At 38.1% G+C, this 25,399-nt stretch overlaps 2 protein-coding genes across 4 annotated transcripts in view; one reads left to right on the forward strand and one right to left on the reverse strand.

Moving 5' to 3' along the window:
* zmynd12 (zinc finger, MYND-type containing 12) overlaps positions 1-1,466 on the forward strand; it is a 36,130-nt gene extending 34,664 nt beyond the window's left edge. For both annotated transcript variants that reach the window (XM_062054418.1, XM_062054417.1), the window contains one exon: positions 609-1,466. In XM_062054418.1, the coding sequence (XP_061910402.1) occupies positions 609-731 (123 nt within the window). In that variant the 3' untranslated portion in view covers positions 732-1,466. The remainder of the gene's footprint in view (positions 1-608) is intronic.
* The window catches only part of rimkla (ribosomal modification protein rimK-like family member A), a 72,858-nt gene that overhangs the window by 28,554 nt on the left and 18,905 nt on the right, over positions 1-25,399 (reverse strand). The window contains exons 4-6 of one of the 2 annotated variants that reach the window (XM_062054415.1): positions 21,284-21,487; positions 13,848-14,346; positions 2,922-4,227 (exon numbers count right to left, since the gene is read on the reverse strand). In XM_062054415.1, the coding sequence (XP_061910399.1) occupies positions 4,038-4,227; positions 13,848-14,346; positions 21,284-21,487 (893 nt within the window). In that variant the 3' untranslated portion in view covers positions 2,922-4,037. Of the gene's footprint in view, positions 1-2,921; positions 4,228-13,847; positions 14,347-21,283; positions 21,488-25,399 lie in introns of those variants that run through there. The other variant, XM_062054416.1, reaches the window with a different exon arrangement.

Below are 25,399 nucleotides of genomic sequence, written 5' to 3' on the forward strand. Positions count from 1 at the left end.
GACACGGCTGGCAGGTGATTCGATTTCACAGGTGGTACGTGTTAATCTAATCATCTGTTGTCTTTAACAGTAAGCGGCCGGGAGCAGAGAGAAAGAGAGAGGATACGGACGAGACTGAAAGGTCATGTGCTGCTGGAGAAAACTTTTGTTAAAAACCTATGTTTATTAAAACCTTGTTAAAACCTGCACGCTTGGCTAGGTAGTGGAGCTGCTAGGAGGCAACTTCCACAGTAGGCAAAAAGAAAAAAGATTTGCAACCGAAAAAACGATATGCATCCCACCCAAAATGTTTTTTTTTCCAACAAAAAAAAGATTGGCAACCAAAAAGTACCGAATATTTTGCAACGATTTGCAACCAAAAAAAGTTTGTAAATATTTTTTCAAATTTCAAATCAATTTTTTTTTTTTGGTTCCATAAAATTACACTAATTCTAATAACAGAGCAGGTCAGCATGTCCGAACAGCTAAGTGGGCTAAAACAAACAGTCCAGTTGATATTACATAATCAGCTTTTCTCTCCATGGTGTGACAGCTGCAGCTGCTTGTCTTTGTTTCCGGTGTGTGTGTGTGTGTGTGTGTGTGTGTGTGTGTGTGTGGGTGTGTGTCAGGCACTGGGATTTGGACGCACGGCACTGCAAGCCAGCCAGATGATACCAAACCATGACCTGACGGAGCCCATCCGGGCCTTGTTACAGCTGGTCAGCACAGCTCCACAGTCCACTCCTGGATAGGCGCCACACCCAGCTCACACAAACCAACACAAGCTTCCTTCACTTCAGCCATTCAGCGACCACTGAGCTCAATATGATTTATATTTGTATGAAAGAAAAGTTATATCATAACATTACGGACTGGACTTTTTTGTCACAGTGCCTGCGTGAGCAAACCGAGCCATAAATTCCCCCCAAAATGCGAGCGTCCTCCACTAATATGGAGAAGCTGAATATTAAATATAAGGAAAATACTTCATCAAACTCACCATCGAAACCTTATTGAATATGTTTTTACTATTATTTGAGTGTAAAAATAAGTGAACCACTTCATATCATAAAAGTAGATGAGGACTGACAACATAAAAGGAAAACTGCTCCTTTCGGGGGGGATTTCGGTGCAAAAACGTGGTCTGCATTCCATGTAGATCGTAGTGGATACACTTTTTGTTAGTTATAACCAACATATGTAAAAATGAATAACTTTTTTTTGTTGTTTTTATTCAGTGACACTTCTCTGTAGGTTTGTGATTTTTGTTTTTTTTTTGTTACTTTTTTTTCTTTTAGTCAATTCGTGTGATTCTCTATCTGCTTGTGGTGAAGAGGAAGGCAGTACATAGCTACCCACTAGGGGGTGATTTTTGTATTTTTTAAAATTATTATGTTTTATTATTTATTTATTTTTTTGTTTTCTGTTTTCTCAGTACCTGTATTATGATTTCCGGTCAAATGAATAAACAAATATTATATATTTTAAAAAAATGTAACAATAAATTAATCATAGTTTAGCATTAATTAATCAAGGAAGTTATGTCAAATGTCCATTCTTGCTTAGCACATTTTTCCAGAGAATTGTGGTCAAATTCCAAATCATGCCTTTTTTTTTGTATTCTTTTTTTTTTGTGATTTGTATTTTATTAGTATTTTTTTGGGGGGGGGACCAAAAAAAGTGTCTGTTTTTTAGTACCTGTATTATGATTTCCCTATCAAATGAATAAATAAACATAATATTAAAAAAATTTTTTTAACAATAAATTAATCATAGTTTGTCATTAATTAATTGAGGAAGTTATGTCAAATGTCCATTCTTGCTTAGCACATTTTTACAGAGAATTGTGGTCAAATTTCAAATTATGACTTATTTATTTTTTTGTGATTTGTATTTTATTATTATTATACTTTTTTTTTTGGGGGGGGGGACAAAAAAAAGTGTCTGTTTTCTCAGTACCTGTATTATGATTACCCTATCAAATGAATAAATAAACATTATGTTTAAAAAAAAAAAAGTAACAATAAATCAATCATAGTTTCTCATTAATTAATTAAGGAAGTTATGTCAAATGTCCATTCTTGCTTAGCACATTTTTCCAGAGAATTGTGGTCAAATTCCAAATTATGACATTTATTTATTTTTGTGATTTGTATTTTATTATAATTTTTTTGTATTTTTTGGGGGGGGATGCGGGGGACCAAAAAAAAGTGTGTTTTCTCAGTACCTGTATTATGATTTCCCTATCAAATGAATAAATAAACATAATATTAAATTTTTTTTTTTAACAATAAATCAATCATAGTTTGTCATTAATTAATTGAGGAAGTTATGTCAAATGTCCATTCTTGCTTAGCACATTTTTACAGAGAATTGTGGTCAAATTTCAAATTATGACTTATTTATTTTTTTGTGATTTGTATTTTATTATTATTATACTTTTTTTGGGGGGGGGGGGGGGGGGGGACAAAAAAAGTGTCTGTTTTCTCAGTACCTGTATTATGATTACCCTATCAAATGAATAAATAAACATTATGTTTAAAAAACAAACAAACAATAAATCAATCATAGTTTCTCATTAATTAATTAAGGAAGTTATGTCAAATGTCCATTCTTGCTTAGCACATTTTTCCAGAGAATTGGGGTCAAATTCCAAATTATGACATCAGTGCCATTGATCTTTAAAGGTTTTATTGTATTTTGTCAACAAAAACTGTACATATATTTTTTTACCATCTTTAAAGTTTGTCTGAAATCAATCAATTATTACCAGCTTTATTTAAGGGAAAAAATTACAAACTTTATTTAGCAACTGTCCAAAAAAATATATACTTTAGGCTCCACTTTGTGCTAAATAATTCATAAATAAATAATCTAAACAACCCTTTATAATCCATGTTTTTATATAAAACCACAACTCTTAAAACAGAGAGAGGACACAGTTTAGTTGGGTTTTGAATAATCACTTGTCTTTATTTTAATCTAAAAAAAAAAATATATAATGAAAATGAAAGGGAATTATTTACACCATTTTGAACATTTTGTTGATAACACATTTTGGAGCATGTTTCTTAACACTTTCAGAATGATGACCAGTATAAGAACAATAAGGGCATGTGTGTAACAACCGCATCGTACTTTCCAAACCTCGCTAGCTACTCATAACTCAATATTAATATTGTCCTGCTTGAACTTTGCTACATCCTTCCTCCCAGACTATTTTGTCATCAACTGGATCGTCCAATGTATTTCTCCAAATATTTACACATAATCCTTAAAACAATCCTCTTACCACTACCCATATTAGTACTCGGTTACACAGCAGGTTTTTTGGCATTCTCATTCCTTTTTTCCAGAGGCAGTAAAACACGGAAATGCACTTATTTCCTTATATTCCCTTTTTTTCAGTTGTATTCGCGCACCAAATACACATTAGTCGCGTGAAGAATGTATTAGTTGTGCTTTGTGAGTCCAAATACATAAAATAACCTCAAAAGTAATTCCAACTTGTACATATTTTGAGTTGATTGACATGGTGAATGGGCAGGAAATGACACAAGTCTAAAAAAAAAGAAGACATTTTGACAGTAGATGAGGGGTGGTCAAACTTATTTTAGATCGGGGGCCACACGGAGAAAGATCTACTCCCAAGTGGGCCGGACTGGTAAAATCACGGCACGAGAACTTAAAAATAAAGACAACTTCAGATTGTTTTCTTTGTTTAAAAATAGAACAAGTACATTCTGAAAATGTACAATTCATAATGTTGCCGGTTTTTTTTTCTTTTTTTTCTTACACATGTTGCGGTTAATAATATTCTATCTTTATTTGTCGTTATTTATACTTTCTGAATAAATTATGTGATAATGTTCATCAGTCAACTCATTGGTGTTAATTTTCAATCCATCAAGATAATAAAAATAATATCAAAATCAAATTGCAGGATGTTATTTATAAAGTTTGCTCATTTTCCTCGACTGATGTTCTAACATGTGTTTATTTTTTTTTTACATATGTAGCATCATCTACAAAGATACAAAGAATTGCTATTGCGACATCTAGTGGACACATTTCGAACAGCAGTTTCTTTCATTCAAACATTTAGGCTCATTTTTATACTCAGCAAACTCATCCCGGGGGCCGGATAAAACCTTTTCCCGGGCCTGATCCGTACTTTTGACACCCCTGCAGTAGAGGCTCCCTCTTTTATCGCTGTTGATTCTGGATATGGCCGTGACAAATCCATTTCTGCAAAGTAGGAATCATTTATTATATATCAAATATTTTCATTGCTAAAACATTTAAAAAAAATAAAATGTTTTTCTAAATTTGTCAACATTAACACCCTTTAGTCACCCTTTGAATCCAATATAGTAATACTGGCTGAGTTTCAGCCAATCCGTGAACAGCATGCTCTGATTGGTTGTGTCTCCTCTAGTGGCTGACACTGCAGTAGTATCCATACTTTAGTTTATTTCATCATTTTTATGCTTGAAAATGCTTAATTTAGGACCAAAAAAAAATGTTTACATTTGCGATTTGGAGCACAATGTGGCAAAGGATAACTAAGTCATAAATTTGATAATTTTGTACAAAAAAAAAATACAAATACAAAAAAATTACGATATTGTGTTTATTTCATAATTTTAAAGGGTCCTATAATGCAGTGGTCCCCAACCTTTTGTAGCTGCGGACCAGTCAACGCTTGAAAATTTAAAAAAAAACAAAAAAAAAACATTTTTTTTTTTTTATAAGAAATACAATCACAGTGTGCTTACGGACTGTATCCCTGCAGACTGTATTGATCTATATTGATATATAATGTATATATTGTGTTTTTTATGTTGATTTAATAAAAGTAAAAAAAAATAAAAAAACATTTTTTTAATTTCTTGTGCGATTGTACCAATCGGTGGTTGGGGACCACTGCTATAATGTACAACCAACCTTTTCTTACCGATAAGTACCTTTTTTGTGTATTTGGGGTCTGCATACAACGTCAAAGATTTTTATAAATTACATTTATAAAACAATCTTGCTTCCTTCAGACGTCCTCCAAAAGAGCCGTTTGGAATTAAAAAAATTAATTTTGCCACAGTTACGGCAGCGGATATCTCCATATGTAGTAGAGGTTTACCCGAAGAGCTGTAGTCCAAAGTTGTAGTCAACAGGTTCTCTATCCTCTTGTCGTGGGGCAGACTGGCTCGTACATGCACATGCATACTCAACTCCTCCGCTGTTGCCATTGTTAACACAAAGTAGCGTACAGTTCTTACCGTCTGTAGACTCGCTAAAAACCCCGACATGGTTGGCATGGCAGTCGAAGCGGGCCTAGCCTGGAGGTGGGCTTCGGCACGTAAATAAAACGGTCTGTAAAACATCACCTAGGTAACATTTTGACCAAAGAACCACCATTACATGTTATGTAGACCACAAGGAAGTGTTTTTAAATGTTAAAAGAAATTCACAAAATGACCGCTTTAAGTTATGTAAAGTCAAAATCAACTTGATTTTTGGTTTCTTTAGCGAGAGAGAGGGCCAAATGATACATTTGAGAACATTGGATAAGTCCTATTTTTTAATAAATTGTGTCATTTCCAGAGAAAAACTAACTATTCACCAAATCAAGAGTTGAAATCATGTTGGGCTTCTAGTTTATCCAGGCTGTCCAAAGTCACTTGGGTATGATATTTTCCACCTTTCTCTTTGTCACACATGCTTAAACAAGTACAATGTGGGTCATGATATGCTATGGACAATTATATATTTTACATTTTAATTATAATTTTTTTGAATCCTTGATTTTGTTCTGTTTAGTTTTACTTCAAAAAACATAAACGGTACAGGCCAAAAGTTTGGACACACCTTCTCATTCAATGCATTTTCTTTATTTCCATGACTATTTACATTGTAGATTGTCACTGAAGCCATAAAAACTATGAATGAACACATGTGGAGTTATGTACTTAACAAAAAAAAGGTGACATAACTGAAAACATGTTTTATATTCTAGTTTCGTCAAAATAGCCACCCTTTGTTCTGATTACTGCTTTGCACACTATTGGCATTCTCTCGATGAGCTTCAAGAGGTACACTGCACTAAGTCAGTGTTCAAAAACAAGAAAAAAAAATTACAAAAATTAGGGGTATTTTATTTGAACTAAGCAAAATTATCTGCCAATAGAACAAGAAAATTTGGCTTGCCGAGACTTTCCAAAACAAGTAAAATTAGCTAACCTCAATGAACCCAAAAATACCTTAAAATAAGTATATTCTCACTAATAACAGGTGCACTTTTTGACCTTTTTGCTCAATATGTTGAAAAATATTCTTAAATTAAGTAAATGCTAGTGCCATTATCTTGACATAATGATATGCATACATCATGATTATTTTTTTCATAGCTTGAAGTAATAAATTATTACTTTAAAAAAGTAGTTTTATACTTGAGTGTTGATGACACAGCTTTGCATCAGTTGATATTCTAGTTTCAAGCATGTTTTACTCAATATAGTTCATAAAATCTCAGCTACAAGCTGTAACATCTTACTGAGATCATTTAGGACCAAAACCCTTAAAACAAGAAAAACACTCTATAACATAAAATCTGCTTAGTGAGAAGAATGATCTTATCAGACAGAAAATAAGCAAATATCACCCTTATTTGAGATATTTAATCTTACTTAGATTTCAGTTTTTGCAGTGTAGTCACCTGAAATGGTTTTCACTTCACAGGTGTCAGAGTTTTTGACGCCTTGACAATCTACAATGTAAAAGTCATGAAAATAAAGAAAACACATTGAAATGAGAAGGTGTGTCCAAACTTTTGGCCTGTACTGTATATATATATATATATATATATATATATATATATATATATATATATATATATATATATATATATATATATATATATATATATATGTATCCCACGGGCCGGATTTTGGACACCCGTGCTTGTCAGTGATAACAATGCATGTCGGTTGTACAGCTGGCCAAGCACACTTTCTAGATGACTTGTATGATATTTGCATCAAAAGTGTTGTTATTCCACACCATCCGTACGCCGTATACCACACACACACACACACGCCAGTCCCCGAATGAAATTCTTGCAAAAAAACTGGGGATAGAGGTGCTGTCTGCATACGCTTTTGTGCCTTGTCACTGGCTGATCTGGGACCATGTAAACAAAACGGTGGAATGATACAAACACTTGTTAACAAAGGACGACGACAACAACTGGGGATACGTGTGCTGATACCGGGACGTACGGTGCACCCGGAAAGTATTCAGCGCTGGACTTTTCCCACATTTTGTTAGATCACAGCCTTATTCCAAAATGGAATAAATCCATTTTTGTCCTCAAAATTCTACAGACAATACCCCATAATAACAATGCAAAAGTTTTTTTTGTTTTTTTTTTACATTTTGCAAATTTATTAAAACAAAAACAAAAAATCACATGGACATAAATATTCACAGCCTCTGCTTAATATTTTGTTGACGCATTTTTGGCAGCAATTACAGCCTCAAGTCTTTTTAAAAAAAAAAAGTTAAAGTAACTTACTTTAATCGTCACACACACACTAGGTGTGGTGAAATTACCTGTGCATTCGACCCATCCCCTTGTTCATCCCCTGGCCGCGCTCGGGAATTATTTTGGTGATTTAACCCCCAATTCCAACCCTTGATGGTGAGTGCCAAGCGGGGAGGTAATGGGTCCCATTTTTATAGTCTTTGGTATGACTCGGCCGGGGTTTGAACTCACGACCTACCGATCTCAGGGCGGACACTCTAACCATAAAGGCCACAGAGCAGGTTTTTGATTACAATGCCACAAGCCTGGCACACCTTTCGGGCAGTTTATTTTTTAGTAAGAACATGCAAACTCCACCTAGAAAGACCCCAGCCCAGGAACCGAACCCAGGACCTTCTCACTGTGAGGCACGAGCGTTAACCACTGCTTCGCCGTTCTGCCCTGTCACCGATAATAGTATCTGCAAAATGCCTGTGTTTCTGAGACATGTGAGCGGTATGTGAGGATTTTAAAATGAAAGTATTTGTACAACCATTCACTGGACAACTCACAACATGGCCTTCCGCAACATGTTCCTTTAAAGGCCTACTGAAAGCCACTACTACCGACCACGCAGTCTGATAGTTTATATATCAATGATGAAATCTTAACATTGCAACACATGCCAATACGGCCGGGTTAACTTATAAAGTGCAATTTTAAATTTCCCGCGAAACTTCCGGTTGAAAACGTGTAGGTATGATGACGTTTGCACGTGACGTCGATGGTTTAAACGGAAGTATTCGGACACCATTGAATCCAATACAAAAAAGCTCTGTTTTCATCACAAAATTCCACAGTATTCTGGACATCTGTGTTGGTGAATCTTTTGCAATTTGTTTAATGAACAATGAAGACTGCAAAGAAGAAAGTTGTAGGTGGGATCGGTGTATTAGCGGCTGCCTGCAGCAACACAACCAGGAGGACTTTGACTTGGATAGCAGACGTGCTATCCGACGCTAGCCGTCGACGCTAGCCGCCGACCGCACGGATGATCGGGTGAAGTCCTTCGTCCTTCCGTCGATCGCTGGAACGCAGGTGAGCACGGGTGTTGATGAGCAGATGAGGGCTGGCTGGCGTTGGTGGAGCGCTAATGTTTTTAGCATAGCTCAGTGAGGTCCTGTTGCTAAGTTAGCTTCAATGGCGTCGTTAGCAACAGCATTGTTAAGCTTCACCAAGCTGGAAAGCATTAACCGTGTATTTACAGGTCCATGGTTTAATAGTATTGTTGATTTTCTGTCTATCCTTCCAGTCAGGGGTTTATTTTTTCTGTTTCTATCTGCAGTTAAGCACGATGCTATCACGTTACGGTCAGAGCGAAAAAAGATGCGTCCTGCAATGCACTCCAGTCCTTCACTCTAACGTTCCTCATCCACGAATGTTTCATCCTGGCTCAAATTAATGGGGTAATCGTCGCTTTCTCGGTCCGAATCGTTCTAGCTGCTGGTGTAAACAATGGGGAAATGTGAGGAGCCTTTCAACTTGTGACGTCACGCTACTTCCGGTACAGGCAAGGCTTTTTTTATCAGCGACCAAAAGTTGCGAACTTTATCGTCGATGTTCTCTACTAAATCCTTTCAGCAAAAATATGGCAATATCGCAAAATGATCAAGTATGACACATAGAATGGATCTGCTATCCCCGTTTAAATAAAAAAAATTCATTTCAGTAGGACTTTAAGTGCGCTATTTAAAATTAGATAGAATAATACCCAAAATGTTTGAGTATTTGCAAATACATTGCACCATTTTTCATTACTTTTGGGCAGCTTATTTTCAGTAAAGTAGCAAAAAAAAGTTAAAATACGTTTTCACATTGTCATTACGGCGTGTTGTCCGTAGAATTTTGAGGACACAAATACATTTATTCCATTTTGGAATAAGGCTGTAACATAACAAAATGTGGAAAAAGTGAAGCGCTGTGAATACTTTTCGGATACACCGTATGGAGATGTGATGGCAGATTATTTCACAGTTTGTTTGTCACACTTGTCAATGGACGACATCACAGTAGTGTTTTGATCTGTGAAGCTACTGTGGCCGCAGCCTTTTTCTTCCCAGGGGGGAAAATGCTGCATTTCCTGGTGTCTTGTGGGTTTTTTTTTTCAGAAAACAAGCTTCCAAATATATATATTTTTTTTACACTATTAGTGCACACAAACCACTTTTTTGTCTTTAAAAAATATAAATTAGGAAGAAAACAATGAACAATAATAGAACAAGCAAAGGAGCAAGTGCATGTTATTTATGGTATTACACCACATTTTGATACTGTAACCTTTTTTCTCATTGCTGCTTGTGTTATGTCTTGTCTGGCTTGTTGGCGCGTTAATGTTTTTTTGGGGGGATATCTCCAGTGGATATGTCTGCTATTTGAAGGTTAGAGGGCGAGGCTTAGATCCAGGCTGCTTCCCTGAGTTGTCGACAAAAACAAAACAAAAAAAAACAACAAATGTCAACACCAAGGTCCTCAAAGTGGAACGACTTCGGAATTACATGGATGGCAGCAGTAAGTCCCTGAATCCTTCTAAAAAGGGAACATTCTCGTTAAAAATGACGGAAAAATATATTGTTATAATTCCCTCCGATGTTTTTTTTTTATGAATAATGACAGAGAAATCGCTTCTGTCCGAAAAAAAATATTAGCACCGAATTTCTCGATGTCAGTTCTGTACAATTTATGGCAGAAACCCGGCGTAACAGTTGCCACCAGAGCAAATTCAATACTGAAAATATTTACAAAACAGCTAGAAAAACGAGAAAAAAAATGAGAAAAGGGAAGGAAAACCAGGTGTAACATCCTGGCTGATATGTGTTGTATCTTTCAACGATTCTACGGCAGCGACGAGTCACTTTTTGAGGTATATTTTGCAAGTGTAGACACAGCATCTTGTGTCCTTAAACTATAATCTGAGTACGGACAAAGAAAATATGTTTATCATAAAGTGCTAGACATTGAGTTGAAGTTTTAAAACATGGCAGACTGTTGCTGCTGGTACGGCTCAACAAGGACACAACTTGATAATAATAAGAAGAGGGGGGGGGGGAGGGGGGGGAATACTAATGGCACTCAACTCTGTCCTCACATTGTCAAAAAGACCTCATGCAATCATAAATGCTTGTCTCTCAGTGCAGTGTATTGATATTTAGTTGCTTATGGTGTCTCAGGCTTTTCATACGATTGGGTGAATAGCCAACGGGCTAGCTCATTTCTACCTAATGTACAATAGAACATCCGAAGTCCAGAGCCTCACATGTGGTGCAATCTCAAGTTGAATTTACATTTTGTGGTAAAATAACTCCAATTATGTCTACAGTTAGAATATTGGATTTCAAACTATCTCCACAAATCTTGTGAGTGACCTAATGGTCAAAAAGGTCTTGCTTCTTTGTGTGCAGCCGACACATAAGCAACAATGTTGTTTGAGTAATAGAATTAATAAATACCAATAAAATACACATGCAGATACTAATGTAAATACTAGTCTTATACTAGGAAAAATGTCAAGTATCAATTACTTTAACAGTGAATTGCAACAATGCGACCACAAAGACTTGTAATGTCATGTTCCCTAATAACGGACAGACATAAACATAGTAATTTCAGCAATATCTATAGAGATGTATAAAGTGGTACCTCTGCTTACGGGTTTTTTGGGGATATGAGCTGTCTCTCGGCTAGTTGTTAGCAAACAATCAGGTCCAACCATCCCTACAGCTAGTTAGCACAGCGGATGTCAAAGTGAACCTTGTAAGATTTAACCAAACCCCCGGACTTCTCCAAGGGGAGGTGTTTAGGGCACATCAGGCCACGGGGAAGACCCAGAACACGTCGGGGGGACAATCTGCCCGGGAATGCCTCGGGATCCCACAAGAGGAGCTTGACGAAGTAGCTGAGGACAGGGAAGTCTGGGCTTCTCTGCTTAGGCTACTCCCCCCGCGACCCAACCTCGGATAAGCGGAAGAAGATGGATGGACGGACAGTATGATGATGTTAAATCCATAAATTTTTCAGTTGATAACTTTTTTTTGCTTACAGTAAATTACCATAAAAAACTGATATATTGTTAACCAGTTTACAAAAAAAAACTATAGAACTTAAGGTAAAATACTGGCAGCTGTGGTTGCCAGGAAATCACTGTAAAACAAATTAGGGCTAAATTTAGTGTTGCCAATCAGCTTATTCCCAGGTGCATGTCTTCTGGAGGTGGGAGTACCCGGAGAGAACCCACACAGTAACGGGGAGAACATGCAAACACCAGACAGAAAGACCCCAGCCCGTGAGAATTTTAAATTGAAAGTGTTTGTACAACCATTCACTGGACAACTCACAACATGGCCTTCCGCAACATGTTCCTTTAAGTGCGCTATTTAAAATTAGCCTTAAATGCTCCGTATCTGCAACCAGTTGGAACTCACTTAAACACACAGAGTGGTTCATTTCGGTGCACTTTTCAATGAAGGACATTAGGGCTGCGAATCTTTGGGTGTCCCACGATTCGATTCAATATCGATTCTTGGGGTCACGATTCGATTATAAATCGATTTTTTCGATTCAACGCGATTCTCGATTCTAAAACGATATTTTTCCGATTCAAAACGATTCTCTATTCATTCAATACATAGGATTTCAGCAGGATCTACCCCAGTATGCTGACATGCAAGCAGAGTAGTAGATTTTTGTAAAAAGCTTTTGTAATTGTAAAGGACAATGTTTTATCAACTGATTGCAATAATGTAAATTTGTTTTAACTATTAAGTGAACAAAAAATATGACTTATTTTATCTTTGTGAAAATATTGGACACAGTGTGTTGTCAAGCTTGTGAGATGCGATGCAAGTGTAAGCCACTGTGACACTATTGTTCTTTTTTATTTTTGTATTTTTTTTATAAATGTCTAATGATAATGTCAATGAGGGATTTTTAATCACTGCTATGTTGAAATTGTTACTAATATTGATACTGTTGTTGATAATATTCATTTTTGTTTCACTACTTTTGGATTGTTCTGTGTCGTGTTTGTGTCTCCTCTCAATTGCTCTGTTTATTGCAGTTCTGAGTGTTGTGGGTTGGGCTTGGTTTTGGAATTGGATTGCATTGTTATGGTATTGCTTTGTATTATTTTGTTGGATTGATTAATAAAAAATAAAAAAATAAAAATTAAAAAAATATATAAATAAAAATAGATTTTTGAAAAATGAGAATCGATACTGAATCGTACAACGTGAGAATCGCGATTTGAATTCGAATCGATTTTTCCCCACACCCCTAAAGGACCCCTCAAAAGTCTGAAACCGCTTGCCACAAAAAAACAAGAAAACATGTTTTTAGCCAAAAGTTACCTAGGCTAATGCTCTAACACAAACCCTTAAAACAATTAAGGTATGCTGTAAATTTAAATGTACAATCTGCAAAATCTTTAATTTAGACAAAATAATACCCAAAATGTTTGAGTATTTGCATGCGTGTGATATTACAGTATTTGCAAATACATTGTACAATTTTTCATTATTTTTACAAAAAAGTCATGTGTTTTCTACATATTATAACCAAAGTCATTTAGGTTATCTACTGTTTCTTGGTTTATTGGCAACATTCCAAAAAACTGCAGTCCCTCTTTAAGTTATGGCAATCTTAAATTGAGGTACCACCGTACAAGTGTTTGGGGTTACAAGCTCCGTCACACAAGCAATTAATAAACCCGTAAACCGAGGTACTACTGTATACCGAAACCTTGGTTCTTTCTATAAGGTGTCAGGCGTATTCGAAGGTGAGTAGTTTTACTTCATTTTAGTTCTACATTTTTGTGTTTTTCACAGGGGGTTTAAAGTCAGCTAGCGTGACAGAGCGACTTCGGATGTTCCACTGTAACCGGATAATAAGTGCTGCCAGACTAACCCTTTAACAAGCTAGTGTCTTCAATCCACCAACAGTCTAAGAGGGAACATCTTTGATGGAAACACACCATCTATTTCCTATAGCGTTTCACCTTCTCTTTAAAAATCCCTACGGGTTAGGATCAAATACAAACTCTACCCCCCGCCCCAAATGGTTAGGAGTATAAAGAACTTCAATTGTTTAAGTACTGAGGAGGTTTAGGAAGGAGAGTCAGGGGAGCAGCCTCAGATCTTTTGGAGGGAGTTAGTTTAAGGAAGAAATGTTTTATGTTTGTTTTTGCATTCATCGCTATGTGTTTGTAAGAAGGAATGTATGTATGTATGTATGTATGTATTTGTATAGCTATGCATACAGAAATGTGTGTTTGCTGGTGCATGATGGTGCCTCTCACTCAGTCAATAGCTTGATCTCGTTGGCGAGAAGTGTGTTGAAGTTGTAGGCCGGGTCGGGGAGTCCCGGGGCCGAGGGCTGACAGGGGGATGACTGCAAGGGCTCGGCCAGCTCGGGGTCGCTCTCGCTGGAAGTGGAGCCCACGCTCATGTTGCACACGGCCTCGGGCAGGGAGCCGCCGCCGGTAGGCACAGGACACACCTCAGGCTCGCTGCTGGTCTCGCTGGTGCTCGACACCACCGACAACAGAGACATCTTGCGGGTGAGGCGGTTGGGGAGCATAGACAGAGCGTAGTCGGCCACGATGCCAGCCACGTCCATGCCGCAGGCCTGGTCGAAGGCGATGAAGCCCACGTTGGCGTTGGCCTCACAGACTACAAAGGAGCCGTCGTTGAGCTGGAGGAGGTCGATGCCGCACACGTCCATGCCAAGGATGTTTGACACCTCGGTGGCCAGTTGCTTGCCCTGCTCGCTGAGTGGGCACATCATCCCCACGCCACCTTAGATCACAGCAAATACACAGAGTCAATATAACTGCTGTCAAAACATGCACCATTATGATAGCACTATTGTTTTTCTGACAAGCACCACATTATGACCCTGTAAGTCCTGGGACGTGAGCACCCTTTGAGAGAAAAAAGAGGAACATTTTTATCAAACCCCAAAATAAAATAACATTTTGAAATCAAGACTACATTTCCTGCAATTGGGTGCATTTCTACATTATATTTTACTTTTGGATTTCTTCTCATCTACCAACTTCTTTTCTCTGTCTTTTTGACACTTGCACTGTAGATCATTTACGAACATTATTGTCTGAATGCTCCAAAGAATTCACACATATGCTTTTCTACACCAAAATTAATCTACTTATTATTATTCAACAACTTCTTCTTCTTCTTCTCCAGATTTTGGCGCGCTCTGCTTTCCACATTTTTCATCAGATTCAAACCGTTCCAACTTTAAACTGTTCAGCCTATTCGGGAATTGCGGGCTTTCCCTTGACAAATTCCCAAAATTCCCAGATTTCCCAGAACTCCGGGGACATTTTTCCCATTCAAAATGAATTGGCCATTTTTCAAACTTCCACCATTTCTACATTTTTCAACCGTTTCAAATCATTCCACCTCAACACATTCCACCATTTTGGAAATTTAAAGTACCTTTTTTCCAAGTTAAACATTTTTTCAGGATTTTCCAGAATTCCTGGTTTTTCAAAGCACTATTTCCACCCTTTTTTCTGGCGATAACTCCTTCCACATTTTTCAACGCATTTCAACCGTTTTTCCCAAAATTTCAAGAATTCCGTAATACCCTTTCTCAATTCAACATGTTACTACTTCAACATTTCTCGACCGATTTGAAAAATTTCAACACCAACCATCTCAACTCATCCAGACCATTCAAGTTTTTTTTTACCATTTTCAAAAAAATTGCCGCTTTCCCCGAAATTCCCAGATTTTGGGGGAAATTCCCATTGAAATCAATGGGACATTCTTCAAAGTTCCACAACTCCCACATTTTTCATCTGATTCAAATGTTCCAACTTCAAAATATTAGGCCTGTTTGGGAATTGTGGGCTCTACTTCAACAATTCTAAAAAAATTCCAGGATTTCAGTTAAACTTCAGCATTGGAGCTTTCACACGCAATTCCTTCAGGTATCTAGCCATCATTGAAAATGTAATGTAAAATTCTATGACATGTATCCAAAGAACTCATCCTGTAGCCACACCCCCTAAGGTATACTTCCGGTGTTGTGACTTCTGTTTACAATCTGTCACGTCAAAAATATACCTTGTACTAATAAATACTCTAGAACTACAACTGGTTCGGAACTAACAGTGTTTGGATTGTAATTATCCAAATATTATTAGTAGCAAAAGTGGACAGCCGTCAACGTTGTGGCTCGGAGAGCAAACAGAGGCGGCAACAAGTAAGATAGCACTCGATGGTTCGCTAACAAGCTAGTTTCGGTGCTCCTGATCGTCTCCCCGTACTGCAACTCAGTGCAGCGTTTAAAGAAGAGGAACAGCGAGTACCTGCAGCTGAGGAGCGAGTGTTCAACAAATTTTGTTGAGATTATATTTTTTTCATTAAAAAATGCGGAAGTGATATTTTGTGGGCTCTGTACCGAGGATGTCGTTGTGGCTTGTGCAGCCCTTTGAGACACTTGTGATTTAAGGCTATATAAATAAACATTGATTGATTGATTGATATTTTGACGCGATAATGAATGTTTAAAAATGCGGATTTCCGTGGACATTTCACATGCCTGTAAGTCAGATTAAGCCACAGATCAATGTTCTCTACAAACACCTACAGTAAATTTCGGTGTTAAGCTGAATCACAACATAATTACCTTTGCCAGAAGGTCGTGTGATCGCTGGAATTTTCCTGTTTGTTAGTTTGCAACATACACTACCGTTCAAAAGTTTGGGGTCACATTAAAATGTCCTTATTTTTCAATGAAGATAACTTTAAACTAGTCTTAACTTTAAAGAAGTACACTCTATACATTGCTAATGTGGTAAATGACTATTCTAGCTGCAAATGTCTGGTTTTTGGTGCAATATCTACATAGGTGTATAGAGGCCCATTTCCAGCAACTATCACTCCAGTGTTCTAATGGTACAATGTGTTTGCTCATTGGCTCAGAAGGCTAATTGATGATTAGAAAACCCTTGTGCAATCATGTTCACACATCTGAAAACAGTTTAGCTCGTTACAGAAGCTACAAAACTGACCTTCCTTTGAGCAGATTGAGTTTCTGGAGCATCACATTTGTGGGGTCAATTAAACGCTCAAAATAGCCAGAAAAAGAGAACTTTCATCTGAAACTCGACAGTCTATTCTTGTTCTTAGAAATGAAGGTTATTCCACAAAACTGTTTGGGTGATCCCAAACTTTTGAACGGTAGTGTATCTCAAAAAGGTATTGGCTGATTTTCATCAAACTCTCAGAAAACCCCAGTAATGAAAAGGAATAATTGATTAGATTTTGCTAGCGGGCCAGCGGAGACAAAGATAGCTGAGGCTGACAAGAGGGTTCTTTGTTTCTTTCAGTCCGCTATAGATAGTTAAAATTTGGAAAAAACTTTCAGGAAATGTCCGAAATGGGATAAGGAGCAAGTCATTACATTTTGATAGTGACCCGGATCATTTCTGTTACATTATCTTACGTTTACATTATGGGCCTCAAATTCTGCAGGTGCGTTTATGCTTGTGGTCCCGCCTCCACCCACAAACATGAAGATAGTAGATGACTGACAATAGGCTTGCTCAAAAAGTTATGGGCAATTACTATTGGGATTTAGGGTCTTGCAGAGTTCTGTGTTCTCTTAATGCTTTTGTAGTTTGGTACATGCCTTGAGGAGCACATGTCTTTATAATATGAGCACGATAAATTGAAAACAAATGTCCGCCATTAGGCAAATCATCTTTGGAGGATTCGAGTGAGATTTAGCAACTCATTGACCATAAAGGCCCAAACATGCTCGGGTGGAACATACGTGGAACAGAGAGCCCAGAGGTCTGCATGTACTCAAAGCCTGTATGCACAAAGATCACATTTTACGTTGACTTTTCTCCACACACTTGTGTCAAACATTAAAACCCTGCTCAGCATGTATTTTTCCACATCAACCCGCATTAAGTGCGGTGTTTCCCATAAACTGCCAAGATACCTGTGGCGGTGGGGGCGTGGCTATGGGCGTGGTCACCATGACATCATCGAGTAATTTGCATAATTTACTACAATGATATGATTTTCTCTAAAAAGGCTAAAAAAATGTATACTTACTAATTAATAATAACAGTTTTGTTTTAAACGTCCATCCATCCATCCATCCATTTTACAATATAATTACAACACTTTATGTACATATTTATATACAGATTTGAACAATAACTTATTCACTGAAATATATTTATTAATTGTGGTTCTTACAAAAAATATATCTTATAAAATATAAAAGCTAAAATGTCTCTTAAAGCTCTGCCCCTTTAATTAGTGCATACTAAATCATTTAACTTTAGCCTACTACTACAACCATATTATTTACCAGCAACATAAAGTGAAACAGAGGCAGAGGTGTCCTGCCACAGTCAGTAACAAATAAACAGAAAACAGTAGTGGTCAAATACAAATAAGGCAACAAGAGAAGTATCTACACTTCTCTTTTGTAAAGTAAATCTGAACAGCCTATATGGGCATCTACATCAACTATATGATTTGCATGAGAAGCTGGACAGGACAAAAAAAATAAATAAATAAAAAAAATTGTATTTTTATTTGTGGCGGACGTAATTCTTTCGTGGCGGGCCGCCACAAATAAATGAATGTGTGGGAAACACTGAAGTGTGACACCAATCTGCATATTGCTACCACAGCATATCAAAATCAGACCAATGTATGAAATGTTTTCCACGACTCACCTCTGAGAAAATGCATGTGCCGAATCGATAATTGGCTACAACATTTTGCCGGTAGCAAGTACAACTTCACAACAATACTCCCCTTCCTTCTCTCCTGTTGCATTCAATGGCTGTACATACCATTTTTTAAAAAATTGTATTTATTGCTTTGCAAAGTCAGCACAGAGCAACTCTACTTACTCGTCGTCAGTGTAGGGATTGTGGGAAACGTCATGTTTTTATGGAAACTTTGATGTCTGCAGACATTTCGCTCTGACCCAAACATGGGGTGTCCAATTTTTTTCACACGACTGTAGCCCACACTTAGAGGCTGAGTGTAACAGTGGCCATCCACTAAGAGCAGCCTTGGGCTCAAACCAGCAACCACAAATTCCCACTAAATGAAAGTTAAGTGCAGCAATACTTGGTAATGAGCTAAAAGCCCTAATCCGTCAGCTCGTTGTGCTGCCTCTATCTGGCATCCGTTACACTCACCCACCTAAAAACCTCACGCACACCTGGGTTAGGACAACAGTGTAACAGTTTTTGAGTCTGGCTAATTAATTCAGTTTGGGGCTCAGTTAAGCAGTTTATAAATGCAGCAGTGCTAGAAAATTAGCTAAAAGTCCTGCACTACTGCACAGCATCACTTTCTGGCATCTGTTACAATCATAAACAGATCTTGAGTTATATTTCACATTAAGTAGCTTGTGTTTAAATTATATGGCAGACAAGAACAGTAAATGTTACCTAAAGGGGAACTGCAGCATTCACAATCCTTATGAAAGGCAAGAAGACAACAGTTTTGTTGCATTATAATTTGTTGTAGGTGGCTGACAATGCAGCTAATGGGATCAATCCATTCTGCCTCTAAATCCATCCATCCATCCATTTTTTACCGCTTGTCCCTTTTGGGGTTGCGGGGGGTGCTGGAGCCTATCTCAGCTGCATTCGAGCGGAAATCACTTGCAACAAATGCATCCAAAAACCGCCAACAATACCTAATTTATGTTCCGTAAGTTGTATACTAACCAAGCTGTAGCGACATTGTTATTATAAGAGCGAACACTGAGGAACTGTTTATTTAGCGTAGTAACACACTGCCTTGCACGGCATGCTAAGGCATTAGCCGTAAGCTAGCTACAGCAAGAGGTAAGCTCGCTTCTTGCGTCAGCCGCTGAATGGCCTTTGAGTTTGTAATGCACAACACAATGCGACAGTACAAAGCTAGCTCGACAGCGTATGTACTGTAGTTGTACCATGATCTATATTATAGTGACTTACTCGATGAACAGTTGTCTGCTTGGTCCAGCTGGCCGGGGACGTTTCCAGTTGGTTTTGGGTAAGCACAACATTTATGTTGGCATAGCTTGGCTCCATACTACACATTTGCACCGTAAAGTCATGCCGACCTCACTCTCTTTGCTTCCTTCTGCTCCAACGTTTCAGGCTCACTTTGTGCTGGCTTCAATAACCTTCTATAGTTTCAAAAAGATAAGGTTGTGAATTCTCATTTGTCCAAAAATAGTTGTTTTTGTCATCTATTACCAAATCGCCATGATTACAACACACTTTATTTCCGGAAGTAGGAACACACATTTGTTGCCGGAAGTCCCAAGTGCGCTGCAATGCAAACGAAAATAAATGCGCTGAGGAAATAAGTTTGCTTAAAACATGCACCAATTAAGTTGTAATGCTTCAAATGACCAAAATACGGTAACTATTGCACATATTACATATTGTTATGAATGTGTCTGTTGCTACATTATATATATACTTGCAGTGTGTATATAAAACGTTGGAGGGTTTTGAAATTGTTTTCGAGGGCTTTGAAGGCTACAACGGTGACTCCAATCAGCTGCATCTTGCAAGCATTTTTTATCACCTTTAAAATCTTAAAAAAAAGAAACACATTTGCATTGTTGTCTCTCGTGATGATTGAGAACGATAAGCAATTCCAAAAAAGTGCAGTTCCCCTTTAAAACATTGCCTAAAAAAAAATAATGAAAAAAATATCAAATTAGGCGATATTAATGGTATTGTGCTTTAGCTGGGTTAGGGTGAGCAAATCAAGCGCTCCTTTTTTCCTGCTTATGCAATAAACGGCCTGTTGTAAATTTCCCTTGACCTTATTGTCAACCAACATGGTGTCGATCATGTGGGACTTATTTACTGTTTCAGAGGAAGACATTTTGCGTGCTATTTACACCTAATGTTCTGCCAACATTCCGCGTGGGGGAGAACAAAAAAAAAAGAGAGCTTCAAATCTCATCAGCAAAATGAAATGCCAGTGTTGCTAAAATGGTGTTTCAAATACCCAGGAAGACGCCTGCTGCTACTAAGAAGCTGTGCAAAAGCCAGCTGCAAAGAAAGGTGCGCACAAACGAGTTAAATTAAAAAAATAATACTTATAAATAAGTTATCTGTCTCGGTATCAACTTGAAAAAAGTGCATCTCTATAAAAATGAATTTGATCTCATACCAGATCCTCCTGGAGTCAGCATAGTGTGTTACATAAATACTAATAATCTGATGACGAATGCCCCAAATATGTCACGGTGTATTACAGTACCAACTGGACTTGAATCTCCTCACACTCTGGCAGGAGAAACCAGTCTCCTCAGCTAAAAGAGAGTTACTCAAAGTCTCGATGGCCAGCCAAGTTGATCTGGACTTGTTTTCAAATAAACATATCATTGAACAAATGCCTCATCATGATTATAACCAGAATTGGAATGACGGTATGCCTGTTCATGGAAATGATTAGAGTAGTGTGGGTAACAATTAGATTATGACGTAGTCACTGAACAGAAAAAATAATAATAAACCTTGATAATAACATAGTTCTCCAAGTAGTTTTAAGCAGATATTGAGTTATGAGTTAGGATATAAACATCCGCCAGTGCCTTTTATGCACAACCCAGCAATGCGCTATATTACCAATGCTTGTTGGAAAGTGACCAGGTGGCCAAATAGCAGGATTTTGAAAGTTGGAGGATTGGAACCTTTGGGAGATTGCCTACCCAGGGAGCAGTTGCTCTGCATGCGCCCATCAGTGGAACAGCGTAGCATGGAGCCGATGACCCGGCCACCCACTAGGACCACCCGCACGTCGCGGCCGTGTGACTCCTTGACATACTCCTGAAACAAGTAGGGGGTGTCATGGCGGATCAAGTGGCACAGGTCTGTCAGGTGGGGTTTGTCTCGTGCCAAGAACACCGCTTTGCCTGGTGGGAAAGAAAAGACAAGGTGACATGACATACTTTAGCAGACCTCTTGGTCATTAAGACTTTTGAGGAACCTTAATTTAGGTTTGATATCTTCCTCAAAGTTTTGCTGACAAGTAACTAAATCTGTCGACCTGTCAGTTCCAATTCCTCGTACTCGAGTTTGAATGAGTTTCTGAGAGGGTAAACAACTGCTTCTCACAGAGGCAAGAAAGGCCTGCTTTAATTAGCACCACTTAGTTCTGTCTTGTTCTTGTCAAGCCCTATGACCCTCTGTCCTCAAGCAGGGACGAATCAAGTGAAAGATGTGTGTACACTTGGGGCCCGATTTTCCAAGATCCAAATACCACACGCTAAACAGCCTGTGTAAAATATAAAATAGCATGTACTATGAGTGGGCATGTTGCGTGTGATCTACTAAGACTACGTGTGAAATTGTAAAGTGGTGCAGACCGCCTTATTTTAATGAGAATTTTGCGTGCCTACGGGGCTTTTACCGTGGAAACACTCTCATTTACTGCTCATTAATATTATTATGCCTCTACCTGTGTGCGATGTGTTAAGCCAGCAGCACACATCTACAAACACTTTTTCTGAAAACAACAGAAATATATTCACACTGACACTTAATTCTGTGCACAAAGCTGTTGATGGCATCATATAAAATATATATTATGGTAATATATTTCCTAAATAAAAAAACATCAGCAGACATCAAAACGCATCAATTTAATTCTATTTAATCAGCCCCCAAGCAATACAATTTTAAAAGGAAATTGCTGAATAGATGCTATGACTAATATTTTTAATTTCTGATCTTCCAAAAACGTTGACAAACACACGTGGTACAGATGATTCCCGTCTGTCCATCCTCTGTATGTGCAGCACGAGCACTGAGCCCACAGCCATGTGTGGAACTGTTATTTTGTGCGTCCTTCTGACAAGTGGTTGATAAAACACAAAATATTGCTCACAAAACGGTGGTGAGTGTTGATAAATCACATTGCGTGTGCTAAACCATTACAATTGCATCTTCTCCTTCCAGTATTGTGGGTGTTTTGATGTTCCGCATATATTTAGCATATTTATGAAGACAAGAGATGCAAAATTGATTGCACGCCTTATACTGCTCACTTAACAGACACAATCCACTTTGCACACGTTTAATAGATCAGCTTTGTGTGCTATCAAGTTTGCATGTGTGTTAATACTTGCAAACTTTAAGTAAATCAGGCCCTTGGTGTCGAAGTAACAATCCAAAATGAGATAACTAGGAAGTACTTGGATAACACAACTTTCATTTAAAAGCATGATATCACACTTCAAGGTGACAAACGAAAAACAAGAAATATCACCTGCTGTTGCTTAGACTGAATGACAAAACTCAATAATGTGAGTTTTCTCTGTGCTGGTTTAAATCAATTTGGTATTTTATCCAGTGGAACCTCAATTTTACGACTTAATTAGTTCTTTAACGGGGTTTTTGAATAGAAAAATGTGTATATTGAAGCACATTTCTCCATAAGAAACAATGTAAACATGAATAATGGGCTCCAGCCTTGACAAAAGTCCATATTTTAGAAAGGTTCTGTACACTTTGGAAAACAATATAATGTGCTATATACAGTACGATATATCGAACAAACATAACATAAGGGAGATGGATCAACTTTTTATTTACTAAAAAAGTCAAAACTACAACACCTGGTTCAACTGTCCTCTTTGTATGCAACTGCCATACACACAGACACATTGTTACTAGCTTTGTGGTGCACTCACAGTTTAAAACCACAAAAGTCCTTAACTTTCACAGCCAGGTCGCTACAATTTTTATTTATTTATGTTTTATTCCACGGGCTTTTCCCACCACCACCACCATGTGGGGTCACCAATGCCAACTGCTGTGATTTGCTTCTTTATATACGGTATGATTGGCAGAGTTTTAATGGCCGGATGCCCTTCCTGCCGCCAACCCTTTTTAGTCGCCTCTTACGACACGCAGGAGATACGGAGCAAGGTGGATGAAGTGTCTTAATTACCCAAGGACACAACGGCAGTGACTCGGACTGCAGAAGCTGAATTCGTACCAGAAACCCTCTTGTTTCTGGACCGCCGCTGCGCCATTTGAGCCACGCTGCTAGCCACTACAACAATTAGGAATAAGAAATAAAATCCACTTTGCCTTGTCAGTAAACCTTCTTGCAGGAAGAGAGGGTGAGGGGGAGCTACTGTCAACAATGCTGAGGATACTTCCTGAATATTACAAACCACACATCGCTTGTAAATTGCTTGCTTTAAACTCATATTGAGCTAGCACACACTTAGCACAGTAGCTAACAGCAGCACTGCTTTAATGAGCAACGGTGATCGATCAGCTCGCCCACAAAAAAGCTGCGCTGCAGGCACACACTGAGTGACTGAAACGTTTGTACATGGAGATAAAGATCGTACAACAAAGCATATTATTATCCAGTCTTTGGTTCATAAATTTAAAAGTTTGTACAATGAGGGCTTCGTAAATCGAGGTTCCACTGTATTGAGGTATTTATACTTGATATTTCACATATTTTCAAAGTACGATTAAACTGCAGACCTCTTAAGTGGTCTTGAACACAATCAAACAAACTACAAAGTTTGTGTAACCCAAATCAAACCTGACAAGTGTGTGAGAGCCTTAAACATTTGAAGTAATTTCAAATTGAACTTTGTACTTATTGCTCAGCCTTTAAATTGTTATGGAAGTTAAGGCAGGGCTACTGAGAGCGGAGGAAATGCCATTGAAATGAAAAAGTTGGGGTCAGACTAACGGCTGTTTTCCCCAAGAATACGCAGCGATGGCAGCCTGGTCCAGGCAGTGCCCATTGTTGTTCCTTCAGACAATGGCAGAGCCAGTCAAGTGTCGATAACTATGAATGAGAAAGGGCAAATGGGTCAGCGGACACTGCGACTGTTCTGAACAAACGCAAAAACTATGCAACAAGTCTTGAACTTTCCCCCCCACTCATAACCTTTAAGTGAATTAAGAACAAATGTGTTAACCATGACCAATAATGGTTAACCCAGCAGCAATAAAGAGGCACACTAGTGTGCTGTCTAGAACACTCTTGAACATTGAATTTCCATTGGATTAATCTACAAACCCCGTTTCCATATGAGTTGGGAAATTGTGTTAGATGTAAATATAAACGGAAAACAATGATTTGCAAATCCTTTTCAACCCATATTCAACTGAATGCACTACAAAGACAAGATATTTGATGTTCAAACTCATAAACTTTATATTTTTTTTTGCAAATAATAATTAACTTAGAATATCATGATTGCAACACGTGCCAAAGTAGTTGGGAAAGGGCATGTTCACCACTGTGTTACATGGCCTTTCCTTTTAACAACACTCAGTAAACGTTTGGGAACTGAGGAGACACATTTTTTAAGCTTCTCAGGTGGAATTCTTTCCCATTCTTGCTTGATGTACAGCTTAAGTTGTTCAACAGTCCGGGGGTCTCCATTGTGGTATTTTAGGCTTCAAAATGCGCCACACATTTTCAATGGGAGACAGGTCTGGACTACAGGCAGGCCAGTCTAGTACCCGCACTCTTTTACTATGAAGCCACGTTGATGTAACACGTGGCTTGGCATTGTCTTGTTGAAATAAGCAGGGGCGTGCGTCCATGGTAACGTTGCTTGGATGGCAACATATGTTGCTCCAAAACCTGTATGTACCTTTCAGCATTAATGGCGCCTTCACAGATGTGTAAGTTACCCATGTCTTGGGCACTAATACACCCCCATACCATCACAGATACTGGCTTTTCAACTTTGCGCCTATAACAATCCAGATGGTTCTTTTCCTCTTTGGTCCGGAGGACATGACGTCCACAGTTTCCAAAAACAATTTGAGATGTTGACTTG

This window comes from Entelurus aequoreus, linkage group LG07 (genome assembly GCF_033978785.1).
Source record: "Entelurus aequoreus isolate RoL-2023_Sb linkage group LG07, RoL_Eaeq_v1.1, whole genome shotgun sequence".
Taxonomy (NCBI): Eukaryota; Metazoa; Chordata; class Actinopteri; order Syngnathiformes; family Syngnathidae; genus Entelurus; species Entelurus aequoreus.